This window comes from Mytilus trossulus, chromosome 3 (assembly GCF_036588685.1).
Source record: "Mytilus trossulus isolate FHL-02 chromosome 3, PNRI_Mtr1.1.1.hap1, whole genome shotgun sequence".
Classification (NCBI taxonomy): Eukaryota; Metazoa; Mollusca; class Bivalvia; order Mytilida; family Mytilidae; genus Mytilus; species Mytilus trossulus.
Window position 1 is genome coordinate 79,366,621 of NC_086375.1, and position 24,699 is coordinate 79,391,319.

The window sequence follows — 24,699 nt, forward strand, 5'->3', positions numbered from 1 at the left end:
TTCTTCTTCTCCTGTTTAACAATGAATACAATTGTCTACGTTGAGTGTACATGAGTTCATCTTTCACCATCTGAATCTCCCATTTGTTCTCCAGAATTGACAAACTTATGCATATTTTCATATGATAGTCTGTAGGTATGAAACTGTTCAATGTCAGTAATGTTTATAGCACCTTTTCGTTTGTAAAACTCAATTGCGGCTGTATTCCAGCTACACGCTCCCCATTCCATTTGATTACAACCGTCTTTTAGAGCTTCCTAAAACAAAACATACATAGTAGATATATATTGTTTATCATGGTTGTGAAATGATGATATTGAATTAAAAAAAAATCTAAATAATTTTCCATGACCAGACATCAAGACGGTATATTTATAATTAGATGATTTATAAAAAGTCCATTATACAAAATGAAAACTATATTTCGTTTTTCGAAAGTGTATTCCAGGAAATCAGAGACATATAACAAAAATATGTACCGTCAATTTCTGTGTGTACAGTAGCGTTAATTTCAGACGATTCGATACCTCTTTTAGCTGGTTAATTGTTTTTATCTGTAATCACTTTCAGTGGTTTTGTCAATTGGTACCAACATTGTGTATTGTGTCATACTACATCAAACGTCATTTTCAAAGATGGAGCGCCCGACTCGCTTTTCTGTATTAACCTTGTATCGTCACAGAACACTATAATTCAAACATTAGATAACCGAGGATGTTCACATTATCTTAAACTGTCAACCTCTTGATGTTTTCTGTGGGATATGTGAGTCAACATTTGATCACCGATATTCCCATCTTATCAATACATTCATAAGATACAAATCCAGATCAAAAACAGAAAAGGATGGAAACTGACACGAGTCCCAAAAGCATCGATATCAGATAACCGTCTTCTGTTTGTCACCCATCCTCCGTAATGTGAATCCAAACTCCATATATACATATGTGTGTTTGTGAAAATCTACTTCAAAACTAAATTAGGTCAATAAAAAAGAAATAAACGACCCGGTAATTTGATATAAAACGACTTCAAACAAAAAAACAAAGAAAACAAAAGATTTCCAAAGACCTGACATGTAAACAGGTAATGGCATCGGGGAACAACAGTCACCCAGACATTGTTTACATATACTAGAGTTATTGACAAAGAGGTTTTTTGACTTTTTGAACTATTATGTCAGTTTGGTTTATTCAGACTATCCTTTGAATATAATGATATTTAATGCGACTGTCATACAAGTGAGAGGTTAAGCTAGCTACAAAGAAAAATTTAAGCCACCATTTTATACATCAAAATATTTCTGTACCAAGTAAAGAATGTGACAGATATTTTTTTTAATTTTCCACCTTTGTTTATAAATTTTTAGTTATTTTTTTCAGACTATCATAATAAGTATCAGCTTTTAGTATTAGCTTTTAATAATTTAAGTCTATACCTTCACTGCTGTTCTCCACAGTCTGGTACCAACCCCATGTCGCTGGTGTTCAGGTTTCACATATAAGTCTTCCATGAATGCCTTTTTTCCTACCCACGATGAATATATGGTAAAGTACATTACATAACCAACTATGGCTGAAATAGTTAAAGAATATTTGCTACAAATGTAAGAAACATTTTACTGTAACAAATGAGAAAGTTTTGATGTTTAAAAATAAGTATCCGAGATAAGTTAAAAAAATTTAGATTAGGAGAATTGTACAAATATCTAACTCTGAAGTTATTGAATTATATAAAAAAAAAAAATCTGTAAGACTCATTATGCTAGATATACAAATTATTTTATGCTATCAAAGTAAGTCTTTGTATAATGGTATTACAATAAGTTATTACATCCCTGTTTGTAGACTTGTTTGTGAACTCGTTATTTGCGGAATCCAAACAGAGAGCTTCCTCAAAGAAAAGAAAAAGAAAACAAAGGATCTTATAATGTTTCACTGTCAGGTATATTGATAATGTCTTGTTGCTCAATATCAATTTTTCTATGAGTGCTTGCAACTCATACATCCTGGTGAACCTAAAGTACCACCGATACTATAAGTAGATATTAGAAGATGTGGTGTGATGGTCAATGATAAAACTCTCCATCAAATTCACTCGTTAAAACAAATAATCCATTAATGGTCAAAGTACAACCTTCAACATGGAATCTTGGCTTTCACAGAACAACAAGATATTAAGGGCATAAACAATACTAGTGTAAAACAGGAAAACCGACGTTTTAATCTATTTAAAAATCAAACAAAACATTCGAAAACGAAAAACACTTATAAACCACTACTTAAGAACCACATAAACAATCGACAACCACTGAACAACAGGTTTCTGATTTAGGACAGGATCAAGCATCACCCTTACCTGAAATTATCACAACATAGAAAGACACACTATTAACTATCATTTGAAATGGTTTAACTCAATCATAATTACTTACAAAAAAGCAAACAAACACTAAACGCATCCATTTAATTTATGACACTAATTTATAAGGTCTTCATATAACTTGATTTTTTGGACTTCCAAATTTTGCCATTTAAAAATGGACTTCCCCTTTTTTTTTGTTCTGCCACTTTTTCTCGATATTGATACAGATTCAGAAATCAAACTAGAATATATGACAAAGAGGATAATTTCGAAAAACTAAGGATTTTCTTATTCCAGGCATTGATTTCCTTAGCCGTATTTGGCACATCTTTTTGAAATTTGGAATCCTCAATGCTCTTCAACTTTGTAATTTTCTAACTTAATAATTATTTTGATATGAGCGTCACTGATGAGTCTTGTGTAGACGAAACGCGCGTCTGATGTACTAAATTATAATCCTGGTACCTTTGATAACTATCAACTTTTAAATTGTCAATATCCCGTTTCCAAGCAGTAACAGTCCCTATCCCATAACGTCTCATACTATGTATTGAACATCCGTCATGTCAATCAATGTTCAATTATAACGTAACGCCCGTCTATGTTTACCTTATACGTACTTCATTAACGGTTATGTGCTTCTGACATGAGAACTGTTCCTATAGAGTTGAAAGGAAATCCACTGAAATCGATCTTACAAAAGTCACCAACATATACGACGGTTCTTTGTCGCTACTAATTAGCACCATATTTTCGTCGTCTCAAAATTAAGATATCAGAATAATCATCTGATCATCTATTACAGATTGTGACATTTCCACTGACTGCGGATTTGAATTGCAGAAGATGCATGCATAGCAGGTAACAATTACCTGTCAACGCACCCGGTCTCACTTTCGGAATTATTGCGTTACCTAAGTTTTTGTTTATTACTTTGAACAACTAAGGATTTTCTTATCGAGGCATAGATTACCAGAGCCGTACAGTATTTAGCAAAACTTTTGGAATTTTGGGTCCTCAATGCTCTTCAATTTTGTACTTGTTTGGCCTTAGAACTATTTTGATTTGAGCATGACTGATGAGTCTTATGTAGACGGAACGCGCGTCTGGTGTATTTAATCATAATCCTGTTACTTTTTATAACTATTGATTGATAAGTCTTCAATGTCGATTGATGTCATTGTGATTTGAACCCTTCTGTTGCTTTTATTTACGAAGTTGCAGAATGAATTAATTATAAGAAAAGAATTTGATTGATCAAATGAAATGTAGATATTATGACGCAAGTGCAGTTTTATTCATATTAAAACTACAATACAATTCTATGATTTACGCCGTTATTGCAAAAGCTATGGAAAAATTGCTTACTGCTAGTTTTAAGGTAGATCACAAGTATATATTTTTTGAGACAGAATTTTTTTATAATTTGCCAAAATGAAGATTTTACTATGTTATTTTCAAAAATTTAATAAAAAGTATGGGTCACCGTGCTATTTTTCAAGCAATGAGTCGTTTAAAAATTGCTCAAATTTGGTTAGTTTGTTCATGAAAAAACACATTGGTGTGCATAAAAAATATTCTATGAGATAGAATTTTGAAATAAATTGTGAAAAGAAAGGTTTCATAATATGTTTTAAGAAAATAAAAAGAAAACATGGTGTCACAGGACTTGTTTTCTTGCTTCAAGTGAAAATAAAAAATTTCCCTATTAGTCCAGTATAAATTTTGTACTAAAAGAATTATCTCACCTTAAATGGCGCATTTGAAAAAAAAAATGATTTTAAAACCAAAAAAAATGATATTTGTTAAAATATTTTGTATAATACAATTAATTAACAGGTTTTCTTCAAATAGAAAAAAAACAGTCTAACTATTGAATTGAAATCTGTCTCTAAATTTGCAGATTTAGGCAAATAACTAGACCGATTTTGTACTGTGATTGTACAATCCAAGATGGCGGTATACCATCAATCTACCTTAAGGAACAGGTTTGTTTCTTCTCAACTTTTGCTCCGTGTGGTTTAAAACTGTTATACATAAAACAACATTGTTTGCACTATTATATACACTATAAAGGAACATTATAGAAACATACTTAGGAAACAATTGCATTGTACCAAGCTTATATCAGAGTTTTTTGTTATATACAAATTATATCACGTCTTTTTAATATTTTTTCTTCTTCAAAATGTTGCCTCATCTAAGACATGCATTTGTTGTGGTCTTTTCAGGTCACTTAATAATAGTAACTATATCACAGAGGCATAGTTATTAACAAATAACCTACAAAATATCATAATGATGGAAATTGATAGATTAAATCTTACTTTTAAAAACTAACGTTCCTGGAAAAGGGTGCTATATTATAAGAGTTTGTATTAATTTTACTTCTACTGATTCATGCTAACAACCTTTCACTTAACCCCGGAACGAAAATGCTTTATTTGAAGATAATTGTGTTATAGTGAAATCCAAAAGCAATTTGGTGAATCATATTAATTATTTTGTTTTTGAAAGGAGAAAGCTTTTTTTCAAATAGGGATTAAGTTTGATTCAATCCATGTAATATTGTTGATCCTTCAAATCAGCTTATTCTAAAATATAACCAATTTATGTTACAAATCTTACAAGTGTTGTTTTTATTTTTGTTTTACAGTACCAAGCCAATACAGCTGCTGATGGAGTATAAGTCCCAAAGGGTATCTCAGCTCTGTTGTCAGTACCTCGGTATTGACATGGTAAATAAAAAAAAAATCGTTTTATAAATCTATAGAATAAGAGATCAACTGCCTCATTCAATGTTCGTTCTTCAAACATTCGGTTTTGAACATTCTGAATAAATGAAAATCCAGAAAACGTTCGGACGCACAGCATTTAAAAAGTCTCATTTTTCTCTCAGTGAGAAATACATGATAACATTAAGCACTGGTCACCAAGTTCATTTAAAAAAAAGAACTGTAATGATCATTGAGTCACGAACCTCTAAAAATTTTAATTTATCAATTGACATCTTGGCACAAGTTAATGTAATGGTGAATATAATACTATTTGACGCAATCATGAACTTAACGAGGTTTTGTCTGGGTCATTTAGGCTGTTTTGTCATCGATCTATAAGCAACATTTTCATTTGCTTATCACAATCACCTACGAACAAAAACAAACTGATTGTTGTTTTGGATGCCGGATTAAACTTCATTAGAAACGCTTGGCATGATAATGATAGAAATCTTGTTGTACATATTTTGACATGACACCCATGAAAACAAACTTACATCTGTGCCATAAAACAAACAACAGTTTTCTGTTTTATCATTGAATATATTTTAAAAAGATATTTTTTTCTCTTTCGATATAGAACTAAACTATTATAGCACTGGTTTGACGTTGGAGCATTGTTATCATATACTTGAATGTTAAGACGCCTATTACATCAACCAGCAATTGTAAAAAAACAAAACTTGCTTTCGTTTTGAGCAAACGTTAATATTAAAAATAATTGGTTAATGGCACAGTTTATAATGTCTTGGTTTAAATGTCAGCATATAGAAATGAATCAAAACAAAGCGATTGCGAACTATGAAATAAATAAATGCTAAATAGCTTGTCTAAAACAATAACATACATTTCCAAAAAATTGAAAAGTATTTATTTCGCTTCCGGAAGCAAAAAAGTTCGGCAATACTAGCTTTTATTCTCATTGTACAAACACATTTCAAATCCATCCAAGACTGTCTGTATATTATATTTACCATTATCAAATTCTGCAACAAAGCAATCAAAAAGACGTTTCTCTCCAAATCCGTCCCTAAGAAGAACTGAAAGAAATAAATGCCTGAATTTCATATATTCTTGTATGTTCTGATTTAGACGTCATTTTATGATTTTTTGCGTTGAGGCCTGGACTGAGTCGGGTGTGTCTATTCTGTGTTGGTCTTAGCATTATGTATTCGGGTTTAGTTTTCTGTAATTAGTTAATACTTCAGTTTCATTATGCATATCTCTTTAATATTCATTTGATAAAATTTACTCTTTGCAAAAGCATTAATTGTTCTAAATAATAAGGATTTGTTTATCACAAGCATAAACACATAGCCGTATTTGACACAACCTTTTTCAACTTTTGATCTTCAGTGCTGTACAACTTTGTACTTTTTTTTACTTTCGATCTTTTATATCTGGCCGTAACTGGTGAGTCTTGTGTGGAAAAGGCGTGTTTTTGGCGTATTGAATTTCAAACCTGATGCTTTTTGTTTCTATTAATCATGTGTTTCTTTGTCTAATATGTTCTCCTATTTATTTGTATTGTAGTCCTGTAATATTATGTTGTCATTTCAATGTTATATTTAACATTGCCATTAAAGTGCGAGGTTTGACATGCCACAAAACAAGGTTTAACCAATCATTTGTTTCCCTTAAAAATGTCCTGTACCAAGTCAGGAAGATGGCCATTGTTATATTATTGTTCGTTCTGTGTGTGTTACATTTGAACGTTGCGTTGTTTGTTTTCTCTTATTTTTTTAGTGTAAAATCACATTGCAATAAGACGTGTTACGGTACTTGTCTTTCCCAAATTCATGTATTTGGTTTTGATGTTATATTTGTTATTCTCGTGGGATATTGTCTGATGCTTGGTCCGTTTCTGTGTGTGTTACATTTCAGTGTTGTGTCGTTTTTCTCCTCTTATATTTATTGCGTTTCCCTCGGCTTAAGTTTGTTACCCCGATTTTGTTTTTTGTCCATTGATTTATGAGTTTGGAACAGCGTTATACTACTGTTGCCTTTATTTAGAACTTTTAACATATCGCATTCGGAATGTCTGAAAATTAACAGATATAATTTTAATGATTATATATTTGATCAACTTTTAGATATTTATATATTTGTTAATTTAAATCCAGTTTGCAACTCCATCATACATCAACTTACAGGATTTGACTCATTTTTATGGAATACGTTTTGTTTTGATGCATTGTCATACTCATTTAATGTATATACACTCATCAAAGATTCCAAGATTGAATTTTTCTACGCCAATATATTTCCATAACTTTTGGTAACGATCGAATTTGATGAAGGATATTGGGTGTTTACGTGAAGTTGGTATTTCTCAATAGTTGGTTTTGCATGAAATGTATACTGCAAACAATTGCAAACCTATATTTGTTGTTGTTTTTTTTATCTTTTTTGCATTTTTTTTTGGTTTGTCTATTGTTGATGACGTAAGATGACTGACAGTTGATTACATCCACATCATTTGTACTCACCAATCTACATAGGTTCTGGGGGTAAATCCTTATTTTTAAACATTGCTAACATAGCCTAGAGCTGAAAAAATCATTTACTTAAAAGGCAAAAAAGAGAAAAAAAATCACATAAAAAAGATGTAAATTTTTTTAATGCAGGGAGACACTTTTCCTTTTGGTTATAGATCTTCAATATAAAATGTAATATTCATCTAAACTGGGGAAATAATCCTGAAAATTGTGTACGAGCGAATGATGCCAAAATGATTAGACAAACTAATAAGTTGGAAACAAAATGACAATGCCATGGCAAAAAAAAAAGAGAAAAAAAAAAGTTTACAAAACACAACTTTGACAACTAAGAATAAGCGACAAAAAATATTTAAGGCTAAACAAAATACATTGAATGTATTATAAAAAGAAGGTTTATGTAATTGAAGTACTAACGGCATTATTGTGTTTTATAACAAATTGATATTTGTGAGTTTAATAGATCACCTGAATAAGCATATTGTCGTATTTTATTTCACAAATTAATATTTTTAATTTACTTGACTACGTTAGGTTAAGAAAGAGTAACGAACGGACAGATGATTCACAGACAGACAAACGAAGACTATATTACCGCGGAGTAAATTAGAGGTCGTCCTTTTCGATCGAAACCTACTTGAAATATGGATATGTTTTGTTGTGTTGAAAAGACTGTAGTCGTTTAATGGTTTGTTTGGGATTTTTTTTTTGTTGTGTTTTTTTTGGGGGGGAGGGGGGGTTGTTGTTATAGCGTTCATATCATTTTGCCTTCGATTTATTAGTTAGAACAATCAATTTGCTCTCTTTTAATTAAATAATTACTTACTTTCTTCACTGATCATAACTTGATCTTCAGCTTTTAGAGCTTTAGCTAATTCCTGTAAAAACACAATCGAAATTAAAATCTATATCATACTAAGAGATTAGAGTAAGGGGAAGAATGTTATCTTCTCTTCTATAAAAAACAAAATTCGAAATAGTCTAGCAGCGAAGTACAATTTAAAGCGCGTTATTAATCAATTTATTCATTAAAAGACTTGAGATTTCATATTGTAAGGTATGCATTGTTTTTAAACATAACAATTTAAAATGTCCGCCAAATTAAAAATGGCCGATATAAGGTACATGTTCAACACCATACACTTCATGATGGTTTTCGGTATACAACAACACAGTTCGTTTTTAGATAGAACACGAAAATATAATTATTGTTATTATATTTTATTATTGTCAGATTTTAGGGTTGATCACCATTTGTCTCACAATTATTGAAATGTATACTAATCAATGAAAAACGCCTAAAATGCTACAAGAAACGTGTATTGGTTGTTCCTATCTATATACATAAAATATAAAAATATTAGAATATTCGATATAATCTTATAATTATTGTTTAACTTTGCATATTTTGCTGCATTTGACCTGTTTGAAGCAACTTTATAGTCAAAATGTAAGGCAGATTGCAATTTTTTAAATTCTTTACCTTTTTGTACTTTTTTGTACCCAAATATGTACTTACAGTAATTCTAAATTTAACCATCAACCTAAATACATTCACTTATATGATAAGATTCTTTATTCGTAATAAAATGCTCATATTTCATTATTCATTTTATTTGTTGCCATTCTCTGCAGATGATTCAAACTGTTTGAAAATGTAAAACACATATTCAAAGGCAATAGAAGTATACCGCTGTTCAATAGTCACAAATATGTAATTAATCACTGATGCTTTCATATTTGTATAAGTAAATTCTACAAAAGGTGAAAACAGCACGTTTTAATTTTATGCGACAGAAGCGCTTTTCTAGATGTACCTTCATCAGGAATGCTCTAATTTGAATAATTCAAAGCCAAAAATGTACAAAAACCGTACAAGCTGTATTGCTTTTGAATATAATTGTATTGCATATTGTATACGCTTTCTAATGAACACCAGAACTGATAATTGTCATCAAGGTAAAACCTAACATTTTTGAAAACATTAATATAACATATCTCAACTTAAAACTATCAATTTTAAATACTAAACACTTTAAAAATTCGACTTATTCTGATATTGTTTCTTTTGATTTTGTAACTTTTTCACATGCTATAAATATCAAGTGAATTGACAAAAAATATTTGAATTTGATTGAATTATATAAAAAAAAAAAAAATGTTTCTACATTGGATAGAGGTATAGGGGAGGATTGAGATCCCACAAAATATGTTTAACCCCGCCGCATTTTGCGCTTGTCTCACGTCAGGAGCTTTTGGCCTCTATACGCCTTGTATGATTTTTAAATTTAGTTCATTTATATATTTCAGACATCCATAATCACTGAATAAGTACACATTTTTGTTTAGGGGTCAACAAAAGTACACCTCCGCGGGTGCGCTGTGTTGACGACCTATTTGTAGACTTCGTATGTTTTCTGCTCATTGGGCGGGTTGTTGTCTCTTTTACCCTTTCCCCATTTCTATTCTCAATTTTATAATATAAAATAGAAGAAATAACAAACAACTGATGCATATTCGCCTGTCTAGCTCGCCCACTGTCATACATGTAGCCTCAACCTTGACAATTTAAGATTAACATATTTTCCAGACCTTCTCAAGTTTAGGTTTTTGATATTTGTTACTAAAAACGCTTTGGTTACACTTTTCAAATAAATGCATTTTGATTCAAAGAGAATGGCTTTCTTGCATGCACCAATTTACTTAGCATCTTATAAACCTTAAGAGATCTTTCTTGAAAAAAATATATGGGCGAAAATATTACACCTAACCCTGACCAAAATACCATTGCAAATTAAAAAAATATCGTATAGCTGATCTTAATCTTGTCCTTAAAATACTGCGGATAAAATTGTTTTGGAAATAAAAACAAAATGTTCCATTTGACGATTTAACATGACAACAAACCATGACAAAATATGGAAAATGTCTTGATTTTCCTAGTTTAACGTTAGTTGTTTTGATTAAATAATTATTAGGATTCCAAAAGTACTTGGAGCCTCAAGAAAAAACATTACATAGAGGATGAAATTGTGTAAATAGAACAAATAAATATTTCTTCAATTCATTTTTTGTGTGTGTTTGTAATTCATTACTTTTTTCTTAATATTATGCATTTTCTAACATTATGCGCAAATTTTACTTTATTTTCCTGTGCATAAAACGGACTGAAGACACGCACACGCACAGAACTACACACGGTTTCGGTTCAAATTACTTGCATACATATCAAACAACTAAATTATTTTTACTCTAAATGATTCAAAGTTGGGTTTTTTAAAAGCCAGACAATTTCAGATTTTCAGATTTTGTTTTTATTTTTAGTTCTTTGCACTTTCTCCCTTCTTTAATCAAAATGTTTACGTAAACGTCAAAACTATTGACATTAAGATTAACCACCGGGAAACCAATAGTTCAGAATATACCATACGTATTCTAAAATTTAAATTCAGAAATTTTAAAAAAAGTTTGAAATTCTACCTTTTTCCAAAACTGGAATACACAAAAAAAACATTGTTATGGCGAAAAACGAACAAAACGACCAAACTGCAAGTCTCTTAAACAGTGTATAGAAACTTAAGACCGATAAAAATTTTCGATCATGGTACACAAATTCATAAACCAACCAATCAGCATAATAGATTTGGTGTTTCGAAGTTTTTTTCTATGAGTACTGAGTGATGTTTTATGACCAAGCGCCCTGGTGTTACAAGTGACAACCGTATTGTAAGTAGGTTGATACGTTATAATAAGTGATTAGGCATCACAAATATTGTATGGAATAATTCTACTAAAGATCAGCTATTCACGTCATTAAGACATTGCCGTCACTTCTTGTTTCAAACATTTAATGGCACAAATAATTAACTGTAAAGGAGAACCCTGATTTCTCCTTATTTCAAAACTTACTGTCTACAAATTCAACTTGAAGTTCCGATGTCTCTCTTCTAAAAAACATTTAATCGATAATCTATGGGTAGTGAACAGACATGTGTATATGGTAATTACATACCTTTATTGCTGAAAGAATATCTTCACAGTCCCCTGGTAACATTCGACGAATTGTATACTTTTCCATTTTTTTGTATTTTCATACAATGTTAAATTAGAATTATATATTATCAAAATCAAAAAGTATAAATTATAACGATGTCTATTGTTACGTATAAATTTTCGACAATATGCACAGATATGGAGATGTGGTATGGTTGCCAATAAGACACCTATCAACCATAGTTGCAAACAACGATTGGTCACCATAAGGCCTTCAAACAGTAAAACAAATCCATACGGCAAGCTATAAACTTTAGACAATATACATATCATCTCATTAATTATGTTCCAACTATAAATTAATGACATAAAAATGGAACATCATACTTAACATCTGTACAAATTCTTTAGTTAAAATGTTAAAAGTGATATAAACACATATTTAAGTAATATTGTTAATTCAGATGTAATCTGCAAAGTCTTATGAACCGCGTTGTCTATACTTTTTTTTGTATTTTCAATATAGTGATAGTGATGGAAAATGGAGTTTCGGTTCGATATATATGATTTTCTCTTTCGCCGTTAATGGGTTATGATTATTGATAAGTTGTGAACTGGCATTTTATATTGTTTCACATGATCTACACTGGTAACCAGAAGTTAGATTGATCGGCAAAAAAGGTATTAACCTTATTTAAAAAAGAAAACTGAATATCTAAATAAGATTGTCAGACAAAAATCTAAACTATGTTTTCAATTTATTTTAAATCATTTCTAATCATTCTAATACTCTCTTATTTTTGAGATATTAAGATAAGACGTGGCACGGTACTTGTTTATCCCAAATTCATGTATTTGGTTTAGATGTTATATGTGTTATTCGCGTGGGATTTTGTCTGATGCTTGGTCCGTTTCTGTGTGTGCTGCGTTTCGGTGTTGTGTCATTGTTCTCCTCTTATATTTAATGCGTTTCCCTCGGTTTTAGTTTGTTACCCCGATTTTGTTTTTTGTCCATGGATTTATGAGTTTTGCACAGCGGTATACTACTGTTGCCGTTATTATTCAACAAATATATCAAAATTAGTTATTTACTATATGGTTAAGCTATCTATTTATTAACGTCCAATTAAACGAATTCAAGCTATAAAGTTGATTTAAGCAGTTGTGTTATTAATGCATTAAAAAAAACTCATAGATAAGAGACCTTCTTCGATTTTGAATTGAAAGTACATAAATTCTCCACAAGTAGATAGCGAAGCGGTTTCACCCGTGATCAATATAAACTACTCGGAGTTTAGTATAACGTTCATTATCACTAACTTGTATACATATTTGTTTAGGGGTCAGTTGAAGGACTCCTCTGGTTGCGGGAGTTTCTCGTTGCATTGAAGACCCATTGGTGGCCTTCCACTCTTGTTTACTCTATGGTCGGGTTATTGTCTCTTTGCGACACTACCAATTTCCTTTTCCTATTTTACAAAGTACAAAGACAAACAGTGATTAACACAGGAGTAATTCAGAAATCACTTGCCAAGCGTCCGGTTGTTTTTTTAGAAAAAATCATGATAAAATCCTGAACTCTAGGAAAAAGAATTATATCAAACATAGCTGTTGGTACCTATCGGTAAACGTTTAAAGTAAACTTGATAAGGGACAAAAGTAGAAGTCGTCCGACTTTTAAAAGATTTATTTTATATATACTCTCCCATTTGTAAACTATTTTTTCCCGCTTAATTTATTTACACCACTGGGTCGATGCCACTGCTGGTGGACGTTTCGTCCCTGAGGGTATCACCAGCCCAGTTGTCAGCACTGCGGTGTCGACATGAATATCAATTATGTCGTCATTTTTATAAATTTCCTGTTTACAAAACTTTGAATTTATCGAAAAACTATCCCAGGAATAGATTACCTAAGCCGTATTTGGCCCAACTTTTTTGGAATTTTGGACCCTCAATGCTCTTCAACTTCGTACTTGTTTGGCTTTTTTTTTTAATTTAGATATGAGCGTCACTGAAGATTCTTATGAAGACGAAACGCGCGTCTGGCGTACTAAATTAAAATCCTGGCACCTTTGATAACTATGAAACAAGAAATTAAAATGGAGGATGAGTACTCTTTTGTGTAATATTTGACTCAATTTTTTGGAACTTTCGGTCATGAATTTGCTCTTCAACTTTGTACCTGTTTGGCTTTCTAACTATGTTGATCTGATCGTAACTTTGATAACTAATTATGTAATAAAAGTGCATTTGTTCGGTCTTTTCCAAGTTTAATCATCAACATGGCTAAATAAATTATTGCTTAAGGTAATGTGAGATGACACGTCCAGGTAATCAAGCGACTGCTCACAATTATATAATTCAGGTCCACGCATCTCCTTACTGTTGAGCGTAGCAGTGTACACGGCGGTTACTTAGAACTTGAAAAAATAACCACTTAGAACTTCTAAATTCCATTTACTTTTAAGATGGTAATATGTGAATAAAAAGTTTAAATAATCATTTTCATAACAGTGTGGACAACCGCAATACTCATGTTCGTAATGGTACTGAATTATTCACCTTAAACTGGTTTGTCATCGGCTATCGATAACAGTGATGTTACGCTCACTCAGTCTGTCAGAGGCCTTCGGGACAAAATTCCATTTTGTCAATTTTGTCTCACAAAAGTCAATTTTGTCTCACAAAAGTCAATTTTGTCTCACAAAAGTCAATTTTGTCTCACAAAAGTAAATTTTGTCTCACAAAAGTCAATTTTGTCTCACAAAAGTCAATTTTGTCTCACAACAGTCTATTATGTCTCACAACAGTCTATTATGTCTCACAACAGTCAATTTTGTCTCACAAAAGTCTATTATGTCTCACAAAATTCTATTTTGTGACGACACAGTTCAATTTTGTGACGAAAAAAATCAATTTTATGACGCCAAAATTCAATTTTAAAACGACAAAATTCAATTTTGAGACAAAATTCAATTTTGAGACGACAAAATTGGTTTTTGTGAGACACAATTGACCTTTGTGAGACAAAATTCAATTTTGAAAAAATTCAATTTTGTCTCACAAAAGTCAATTTTGTGTAACAAAAGTCGATTTTGTATGCAAATTAGTTCGCAGAATCCAAACTAAACTAATTTTAAATTTGTACTATGCTACAAATTTTGTTAAACTGAACTCATTTTTGTTGAACAAAAGTCACTTTTGTCCGTACAAAATTGAATTTCGAGTACAAAACCACAAGAGTCCCATTTGGCGCCACGTATCTTGAGCTGGCTGACCGTTATGGAATATCTGTTACCACAATCCAGTCCTCTTTCATCGAATGAGGCATACCGTATAAGACATTTTACCGGGTTAGTATTTTCATGAGCAACACAAAATTTGCCACATTTAGTGCAGAATGAACAAGCCAACGGGGTTCCATGTGGAGCATTATTTACTTTTCCTTCAGGGGCACCTGAAATCACCCCGGTTTTTTGTTTGTTCTGCTCAGTGTTTAGTTTTGTGAACTGTTAGTTGTCTTTTCGTTGTTCACTGTTTTTACCATTGCATTATCAGGGTTTTTTTCAGAGTAATGAGATTAATTGTCCTTTCGGTTGTTTTTTTTTTTTTGCTTCTTTTTCATTCCATTATTTGAAACATAGAATTCAGAATACAGAAACGTCCTATAAAGAATAAGGAAACGTTCATACTGAACACAAATTGAGGTGACATTATGTAGGTTTAACACACTTCTATTTTACGAACTTTCTTTACATGACAGTGTTAAACACATAATTTGTCTTAGTTTTTGTACCTAATTTCATGTTTAACGCTGTTTGTTAAATATACATCATTTTAGCGTGTCAAAAACAAAGATGTAACAAAAAATCTCGTTGTGTAAGTATTATTTACGATAGAGCACTTAATGTATTTATGTTAATTGGAATAATAAACTACAAAGCACGAATTACCCACATACCACCTGAAAATTGAAACACTTAATAAGTCTAGTAGAAATTCTTAACAACCTAAGATTCGAACGGACTCGTTTTCGTATCAATCTTTTGACATTTCGAAATATTTTTTCCTCAAGGTTTCAAAAAGAAGGGAAAGAATTGACAATTGTCAAAATGAGAATCATGGATTCTGTCTGAGGGTCAAACATTTCAGAAATTAAACCGCCTCTGCCACAAACACTTAAAAATAATTTCGCTATACTAGTGGAGAAAAGCAAAAACAGTAATTTTCGTTTGCTGTTTATTAATGCTTATTTCATTTGAAGGACATCAGTACATCCACTCGTTAAAATCAAGATGACATAATTAACCAGTTTCTTCTATATCCACTTTCACCTAATATTTTAATTTTTATATTCTGTCTTCAAACGACATCATCGTGTTTGTTAATTTAATCTCAATTTCAAAGATTTTGAACGGTACTTTAAATGATTCAGATGCTATGTAGAGCTTAACATAATTTGAAATTTAATTTATAACGGGTTAATTTTTTTTCGTAAATAACTAGTCAATTGCATTGTGTTCTAATGACGAGTTTATTTACATCATTGTTCAAAAGAAGCCATTTTTAAGTTGTGTTCTCCAGCTAAACGGTTACATTGAGGCCGAATTATTCATTTGCAAGTTGATTACTCATCAGCCATTTTCTAAGCTTATTTTGAAAAAATAACTAACCACATTTATCTACAAAGCTGATTCATTTTTGCTTCATTATTGTGTTTTATAGGCAGGCATAGATTACCTCAGCCGTATTTGGCACAACTTTTTGGAATTTTGGATCCTCAATGCTCTTCAACTTTTTACATGTTTGGCTTTATAAATATTTTGTTATGAGCGTCACTGATGAGTCTTATGTAGACGAAACGCGCGTCTGGCGTACTAAATTATAATCCTGGTACCTTTGATAACTAATTATAGCCCCTTCAAGGGTACAAAAATTTCAGCAAAACTTTAAACATTTTTTTTTTCATTACAAATTGTATTTTTGTCTAGTTGTTACATTTTGATATAGTACACAAATAACCCTAGAAATTGATTCGTTTTTGTCCCTGATAACTATTTTTTTTTTATATCATTGAAAAGAATCCAAATTATCTCCCATTGGTTAAACAATGGCATCTTTTGGCATTAGAATTGAAATATCTTTGTTAGCTCATCGGTGACCTGTATCTTTTATTATGGTTGTCAAATAAGCTATACTGAAACTAAACAATTCTAAAAAAAAGATCGATATTACCTCTATTTCTCCTATTAGTTCAACAAATAAAAAGTACCAAAACAAAATTGCATGATTCTTACAAAGGCAGATTGTCAGCTGAAAAGAACGGTTACCCAATTTTTTTCATTTCATTATATGAGTAAGTGTACTAGGATAAAGTTCTTTTTTTTTTAAAACGAAATCTTTTATTAAAAAAAATATGGTTTTCTATCCACAAGCCCCCTTAAATCAAAAATGTATATTTAAGAATGATCACTTTTTGATAATATTCACTGATCTTCTAATCATATTTACACGAATTTTATTTCTGCTAACCATATTGTTTTAACAGATAGTAAATAGCTGTCAAAATTCATTTTAAAATGAGTAATTACTGGTTATAACTGGGCAGATTCAGTTATTACTTGTATTTACTAAGTGCATCGGGAATTACAAGTAATTCCTAAATTTTAGTAATTACATATAATTCCTTAATTCACCTATTTACTGTAACATATATATAGTATATATTAACAGACCACTTTCGAGTTCATTTGTCACCGGCAAAAACTTGTCAATTATGCGCGCCTTTATGATGTCATTTACCAGATAGAGGGGGTCGCCTGTATCCCTGCACTATTTACGTTCATCAAGCGTCTTAGTGATCGTCATTGTGCAGCATAAACTAGAAATAATGGTTGTTCTGTAAGTACTAAATGACAATTCCCTAATGACAGCAGTGTTGATTGTCAATTTTAATAATTCAATTTGCCGAATTATTCCTACAATATAGAATAATAGTTTTCTAACCACTCGTTCAACTTTGGAATGGAAGTGACGACGCCCCTCAACGCACAAATGACGTTCACTAAATCCAGAGTTTTTGACGGAAATGCATCGAACTCGAAAGTTGTCTATTGTATTTACACAATCGAACGTTGGAATTATTGCCTAGATGAGAAGCAGTTATTTCATATATTTTGTTAACACAATCTATAGAAAATAATTCATTTGAACACATCAACTATGCATTGATTTCAGGTATGGACTTGAACAAGACGGTCCCGTTGCATCCTTACTTAGTGCAAAAAAAGTAACTATATTTAATCACAAACAACCTAAAAAAAACAAGTAGTAATTTATCTTTTTAATGATGGTATTTATCATTCTTAATGTAATGTTATTATCAAATGTATGCCATTCTAACGTTCCGAGTGCACCTTTCAATTCAACAGTCTAGTTAATAATAATACGGTTATGGTAATGTAATAGTACATTTTCATATTAACGACTTTTGACTCCGGAATAAATATTATTCAACAGGTTACGTTACACCACTGGGTCCATGCCAATGCTGGTGGACGTTTCGTCCCCTGAAGTATCACCAGCCCAGTCGTCAGCACTTCGGTGTTGACATGAATATCAATTATATGGTCATTTTTTAAAATTCCCTGTTACAAAACTTTGAATTTTTCGAAAAACTAAAGATTTTCTTATCCCAGGAATAGATTACCTTAGCCGTATTTGGCACAACTTTTTGGAATTTTGGGTCCTCAATGCTCTTCAACTTTGTACTTGTTTGCCTTTACAACTATTTTAATCTGAGCGTCAATGATGATGCTTATGTAGACGAAACGCGCGTCTGGCGTATTAAATTGTTATCCTGGTACCTTTGATAACTGGTTATATGTGGTAGAACATCCTGTTACCTCGGTCCAGCAAGAGCAAGAGCAACGTAAATTCAAAATCTTAAATGATACAATTTGGAGAGAAGATTAAATATTTAAATGATTTTTTTTTTATTTCTGACTTATTTCTAGTAAAATAGGAAATCCCCTCTTAATTGCACCGATCATATATTTGATTTTATCTTTTTTGGTTGTTGGAAATTGACCGAACACCAGGATGACCTACCACAGTATATGTAACCTGTCGAAAAATTGTAGAACCCGAAGTCAAAAATTGGTATTATGAAAATGGTCTATTGTATGTCAAGAAAAGAAGACTTTTCAACAAGTTTGATTAACCCATGTAGTATTAAATAGTTATCAAAGGTTCCAGGCTTTTAATTTAATACCCGTTTCGTCTTCATAAGACTCATCAGTGACGTTCAGCTCAAAACAGTCATACAGCCAAATAAGTACAAAGTTGATGAGCTTTGAGGATCCAAAATTCCAAAATGTTGTGCCAAATACGGCTAAGGTAATATATGCCTGCTATAAGACAATCCTTAGTATTTCGAAAAATTCATACTTTTGTAAACAGGAAATTCATAAAAGTGACCAAATAATTGATATTCATGTCAACACCGAAGTGCTAACTGCTTGGCTGGTGATACCCTCAGGAACGAAACGTCAACAAGCAGCTCCATCTCTAATAATTTCTCATGAAATTTTCCCCAATTTTTATCTATATGGTCACCTTGGTTTAATAGCACTTCACAATTTGTCTTCAACATTTCTGTGTTAAAATCTGCATAGTTACCTCTATCGTAGCATATTTTGTTCTATTGTCAATTTTTTATTTTGTGAAAATAGATTATTAGATATCTGATATAGTTTATAAGATATCGCATATAATTTATAAGAGATCTCATATTAATTTCCTTTATAAAATATCTTATACTAATATAAGTATTTTGTTTTCTATTATGTTTTGAGTTTACTGTTGTTTGTGATTTGATATTATTTTTTTTCCTGCCATGGCACTGTTAATTTATTTTCGTCTTAATAGTCGGAATGTCCTTTCTCTCTTTTATCTGATATCAATGCACCGTTTCTAAGTCTATTATAGATGATTGTGTGTAGCAATGTCTTTGTAATAAATCGGTATTGCTCTGTCGGTATTGACCTGTTCAAAGGAGTATGTTCGGGAAGGGCCGATTTTGGCCTCAAATTTCAGGTTCATCTAACAAAAGTTTTGGACCCTTTTTTAACACTTAAGTGTCCATTTCAGTTGATTCGATTAGTTTTTGTGAAAGATTTTAACTGATTTTTTCATTAAAAACGGGCTTCAATATGAAAAATCTATCAATATGTCAAAAAAACGTCACTTTTCAGATAGTATTGATACGTTATTCACGTGCTTGTTCACACTATACGGACTTCATATACAGGAGTGTGCTCCTTACGCAGAAACTGCTCCAACAAAGTTATGAGGAGGACAGATTAAAATTGACACTTCGTAAATTTTATGGACACCATCACGAATTGGTGGATCCATATGATGTCTCTTTAATCAAACTAGCTAAGGACATTTTTACCACATGGTAGATTGTGGTTTGTCATTATGTCGTCTTATCTTTTAATTACCAAACGTGACTTATTCCCGATTGTGACTGTTTTGCTGTAAGTGAATTCGTATTACTATAAGACGTGTTTCTGTACTTGTTTATCCCAAATTCATGTATTTAGTTTATATGTTTAATGTTATATTTGTAATTCTCATCTTCTCATTTTGTCAAATGTGTTGACGTCTTTTTATTATATTTAGGTGTTACGGATAGAAAAATTAATCACCGCCTTTATTAATTATATTTAATTTTGTACGATTAATTACGTTTGAAGTTGGATTCATAACAAACTGGACATATATATATTACAGACAGTTAATTGCTATTAATAAGTATTGCAATATGCATTTTGTTTTAATGAATTATCAGTATTTAGTTTTAATATAATCTTAAAGCAATCCTAATTCTAGCTCACTTTTAAATTATAGTTTTTCATAGTTATCAAAAGTACCAGGATTCATGTGTGACGTCATGCTGTCTCTAAATTTTATAAATTCAAATGTAGCATAACGTTTGCCTTTTCGCCATCGTATGTGACGTCATTTTTTTAATTGCGTTAACGCCTGGACTGATTCTGGTGTGTCTATGCTGTATTGAACTTGGCATCATGTATTCGGGTTTAGTTTTCTGTAATAAGTTAATACTTTAGTTTCATTATGAATATATCTTTCAAATTCATTTGTTAAAATTTACTGTTTGCAATAGCATGAATCGTTCTATATAATAGTGTTCTTATCCCGGGCATAATACAATGCCGTATTTAGCAAAACCTTTTCAACTTTTGATCTTCAGTGCTGTACAACTTTGTACTTTTTTCACTTTCGATCTTGTATATCTGGGCGTTATGTATTCGGGTTTAGTTTTCTGTAATTAGTTTTTACTTCAGTTTCATTATGTATATCTCTCTCATATTCATTTGTTAAAATTTACTGTTTGCAATAGTGTGAATTGTTTTATATAATATGAATGTTCTTATCCTGGGCATACAAACAATGCCGTATTTGGCAAAACCTTTTCAACTTTTGATCTTCAGTGCTGTACAATTTTGTATTTTTTTCGTCACTGGTGAGTCTCGTGTGGACTAGACGCGTTTTTGGCGTATTGAATTTTAAACCTGATGCTTTTTGGTATCTATTAATCATGCTTTTCTTTGTCTAATATGTTCTGTTTTTTATTTGTATTGTAGTCCTGTAATATTTTGTTTTCATTTCAATGTTATATTTAACTGTGCCATTAAAGTGCGAGGTTTGGACTGCCTTAAAACCAGGTTCAACCCACCACTTTTATTCCCCTTTAAAAGTGTCCTGTACCAAGTCAGGAAGATGGCCATTGTTATAATATTGTTCGTTTCTGTGTGTGTGTTGCATTTTAACGTTGAGTCGTTTCTGTTTTCTCTTATTTTTGAGATAAGACGTGGCACGGTACTTGTCTATCCCATATTCATGTATTTGGTTTTGATGTTATATTTGTTATTCTCGTGGTGTATTGTCTGTTGCTTGGTCCGTTTCTGTGTGCTGTTGCGTTTCGGTGTTGTGTCGTTGTTCTCCTCTTATATTTAATACGTTTCCCTCGGTTTTGGTTTGTTGCCCCGATTTTGTTTTTTGTCCATGGATTTATGAGTTTTGAACAGCGGTATACTACTGTTGCCTTTTTTTGTCAAAAATGAAAGTAGCCGCATTCGTGTTCATCCTCAACCTTTATATATGTTTTGTATTATCATCAAATACAACTAACCTTTCAATATTATGAATGAACACGAATGCGGCCACTTTCATTTTAGACGGAAACCGTCTAAAAAATACCCAAAATGCTAAAATTCTGAAGATTTCAGTTATTTAGCATGACTTGATGATGCTAGAACGCGGCACGTGTGCATTGTTATGTCAAAAACAGCTCATATCTATGTTACAGAAGAATTTTACTTTCCAAAATAGAGCTTTTCCTAAGTCAGGAATCTGATGTACAGTAGTTGTCGTTTGTTTATGTAATATATACGTGTTTCTCGTTTCTCGTTTTGTTTATATAGATTAGACCGTTGGTTTTCCCGTTTGAATGGTTTTACACTAGTAATTTTGGGGCCCTTTATAGCTTGTTGTTCGGTGTGAGCCAAGGCTCCGTGTTGAAGGCCGTACTTTAACCTATAATGGTTGACTTTTTAAATTGTTATTTGGATGGAGAGTTGTCTCATTGGCACTCACACCACATCTTCCTATATCTACTTAAAGATTACATTTTCACAATTTTCTAAAACTGCTATATTTTGGGGTCAAAAAAGGGTCTTAATGAACCTACTCCTTCCCTATATTTTGATTCAATCATCAATGAATACTCTACACCTTTTGTTTATTTGCCTTCTAAGCAGCGGTACTTTTATTTGCGGAAACTTAAAAAAAACCTTGCAAATTGTGCATTGTTTAAATAGTTGTTTTGTTTAGGTGGTACGGTAGTATGTCCTGGCCCATAAGGGATAAAGATAGTCTTTTTTCCCGTTTTAATGGTTTTACACTAGTAATTTTGGGGCCTTTACAGCTTGTTGCTCGGTGTGAGCCAAAGCTTCGTGTTGAAAGCCGTACATTGACCTATAATGGTTTACTTTTAAAAATTGTTATTTGAATGGAGAGTTGTCTCATTGGCACTCACACCACATCTTCTTATAACTATTTTTGGATTTTTCACCACTTTCTTAATCTGCCCAAAATTTGACTTACACAGTTATTTAAAACATTATATTATTCAGAAATGAATATGAATATATATCATGACTGTTTATTTTTTACTATCTTTAAAATCCTAAGGCCACTATTGATTTTGTGTCTTTTATCATGCTGTGAATACAAAATTTGAAGAAAAAAAATGTAAAATTATTTCATATTTATCTACACCTGATTCATCCATCAGTTTGGAAAAGTATGTCCAGTTGATACTGTATGTTTTGTTCAATCATACTGTTTAGATACAATAACTTCAGGTTGGGTACACAAAAGAGTAACCTTATTCCAGAACGCAAGTACCACCTTAAGAAAACTGATTTCTATGAACTCTGATGTTTTAGTTAGAAAACTTCCTAGATTTATGTGAAGATTGCACTCAGGGTTTTAAAACAAATACTCGACAAAGATACAAACTAAGGATTATGTAAGCCAGACGCACGTTTCGTCTACAGTAAACATATCAGTTATTAGAACGCTCGAATCAAAATGTTAAAAGGGACAAAATCTATACGAAATTGAAACCAAAGATGATTCAAAATTTCGAAATGTTTCGCCAAAATAGAGCTACTGTCATCTTTTCTTTGAGTAAAACATCCGTGGTGTTAACAGTCAGTGATGTGATTAAAAACGTATTATATTTTCATGTCTTTAATTAAAACAATTATGTAACTGACAAATAAACGATGCAATTGGTACAACGAAGATGCATAACAATTACAAAAAAAGTGTATTATGTAACGTTTATATGACAGTCTTTTTTTTCAAAGTCTTAAAGACAAGTTAAAAACAAGTCATTTATCTTCGAAATAGGCTATTTGCTAATTTTAACTGAATATATGCTAATTTTAAAATTATATATCATTTTAACACATCAAGTGCAAAGTCGGTACAACAATATCGTGGTCTCAGTGTTATTTATGACCATCTGAACTATGTTATCTAATTTGGGGTTCAAGGAGACAACGTGACACTCTTAAGTTTAAAGCATGAATTACTCTCCTGACAAAATCAAAAAGCATATAAATTCTGGCTAAATTAGTGTGCAAATGTCAGTAGTTAGCCCTTTTGTACTTTTGTGTTGACATGAATTATCATTGATAAGATAACTATAAATTAACTGTTAGCAAAATATTGAATTTTTAAAAACACTAAGGAAAGTCTACCAAGGAATATATTACTTAAGTTGTATTTGGCAAAACCTTTCGGAATTTGGGTCCTAATAGGAGCTCTTCATATTTCGTTATGTTAATGGCCTTGAAACTTTTTAATTGGAGAGATACTGATGAGTCGTTTGAAGACAAAAATTCGCATCTGACGTACAAAATTTTAATCCTGGCATCTATGATGAGTTTGTCCTGAAATTTCAAGACTTGGTCTTGAAGTTTCTAAAGCGTATTTGTGTTTAAACGAATAAAAAAATCCAGTGACAGTCCTGATTTTATCCGATCAAACTCAAATATGAGAAAAAAAAATTGTTAAACACTTCGATGAAAGATTTTTGAAAAGCTATTTTTTAATTCAACTAGAGGTTTCAGGGAAAATGGAAAATTTTACCCGAAATAAGATGACGCAGACAAGAATCAAAGACATGCGTGCACCTTGTCGTTGATATATTCTGATTTTTTTTTAGTGTTCTTACAACTTAACAAAATATTGTTTATTCATCGTACGTGCTAATCGAAGGGAAAAGAAGTTTCGTAGTTTTAAACTGTTGTTTAATCCACCACTTTCTACATTTGAAAATGCCTGCACCAAGTCAGGAATATGACAGTTGTTGTCCATTCGTTTTTTATGTGTTTTGCCATTTGATGTTGCCTTGATTATGGACTTTCCGATTTGATTTTCCCCTGAGTTCAGTATTTTTGT

General features: G+C 31.5%; 1 protein-coding gene across 1 annotated transcript; it reads right to left on the reverse strand.

The window, feature by feature from the left end:
• LOC134709754 (thialysine N-epsilon-acetyltransferase-like) lies at nucleotides 1–11,919 on the reverse strand. Its single transcript, XM_063569903.1, has 5 exons — nucleotides 11,652–11,919; nucleotides 8,466–8,517; nucleotides 6,116–6,181; nucleotides 1,439–1,575; nucleotides 1–257 (listed from the first exon to the last, which is right to left on the reverse strand). Exons 1-5 carry the CDS (start codon nucleotides 11,715–11,717, stop codon nucleotides 57–59), a joined length of 522 nt encoding a protein of 173 aa, XP_063425973.1. The 5' UTR covers nucleotides 11,718–11,919; the 3' UTR covers nucleotides 1–56.
• Nucleotides 11,920–24,699: the final 12,780 nt, after the last annotated feature.

Bases quoted from the DNA above. Each gene is read 5' to 3' on its own strand.
- LOC134709754 (XM_063569903.1), bottom strand. From the start codon at position 11,717: ATGGAAAAGTATACAATTCGTCGAATGTTACCAGGGGACTGTGAAGAT. The intron at 1,576-6,115 runs GTAAATATAATA...TAACTATTTCAG, and splicing joins TGTTGCAGAATTTGATAATG to CCATAGTTGGTTATGTAATG. The intron at 258-1,438 runs GTATAGACTTAA...GTTTTGTTTTAG, and splicing joins TGTGGAGAACAGCAGTGAAG to GAAGCTCTAAAAGACGGTTG.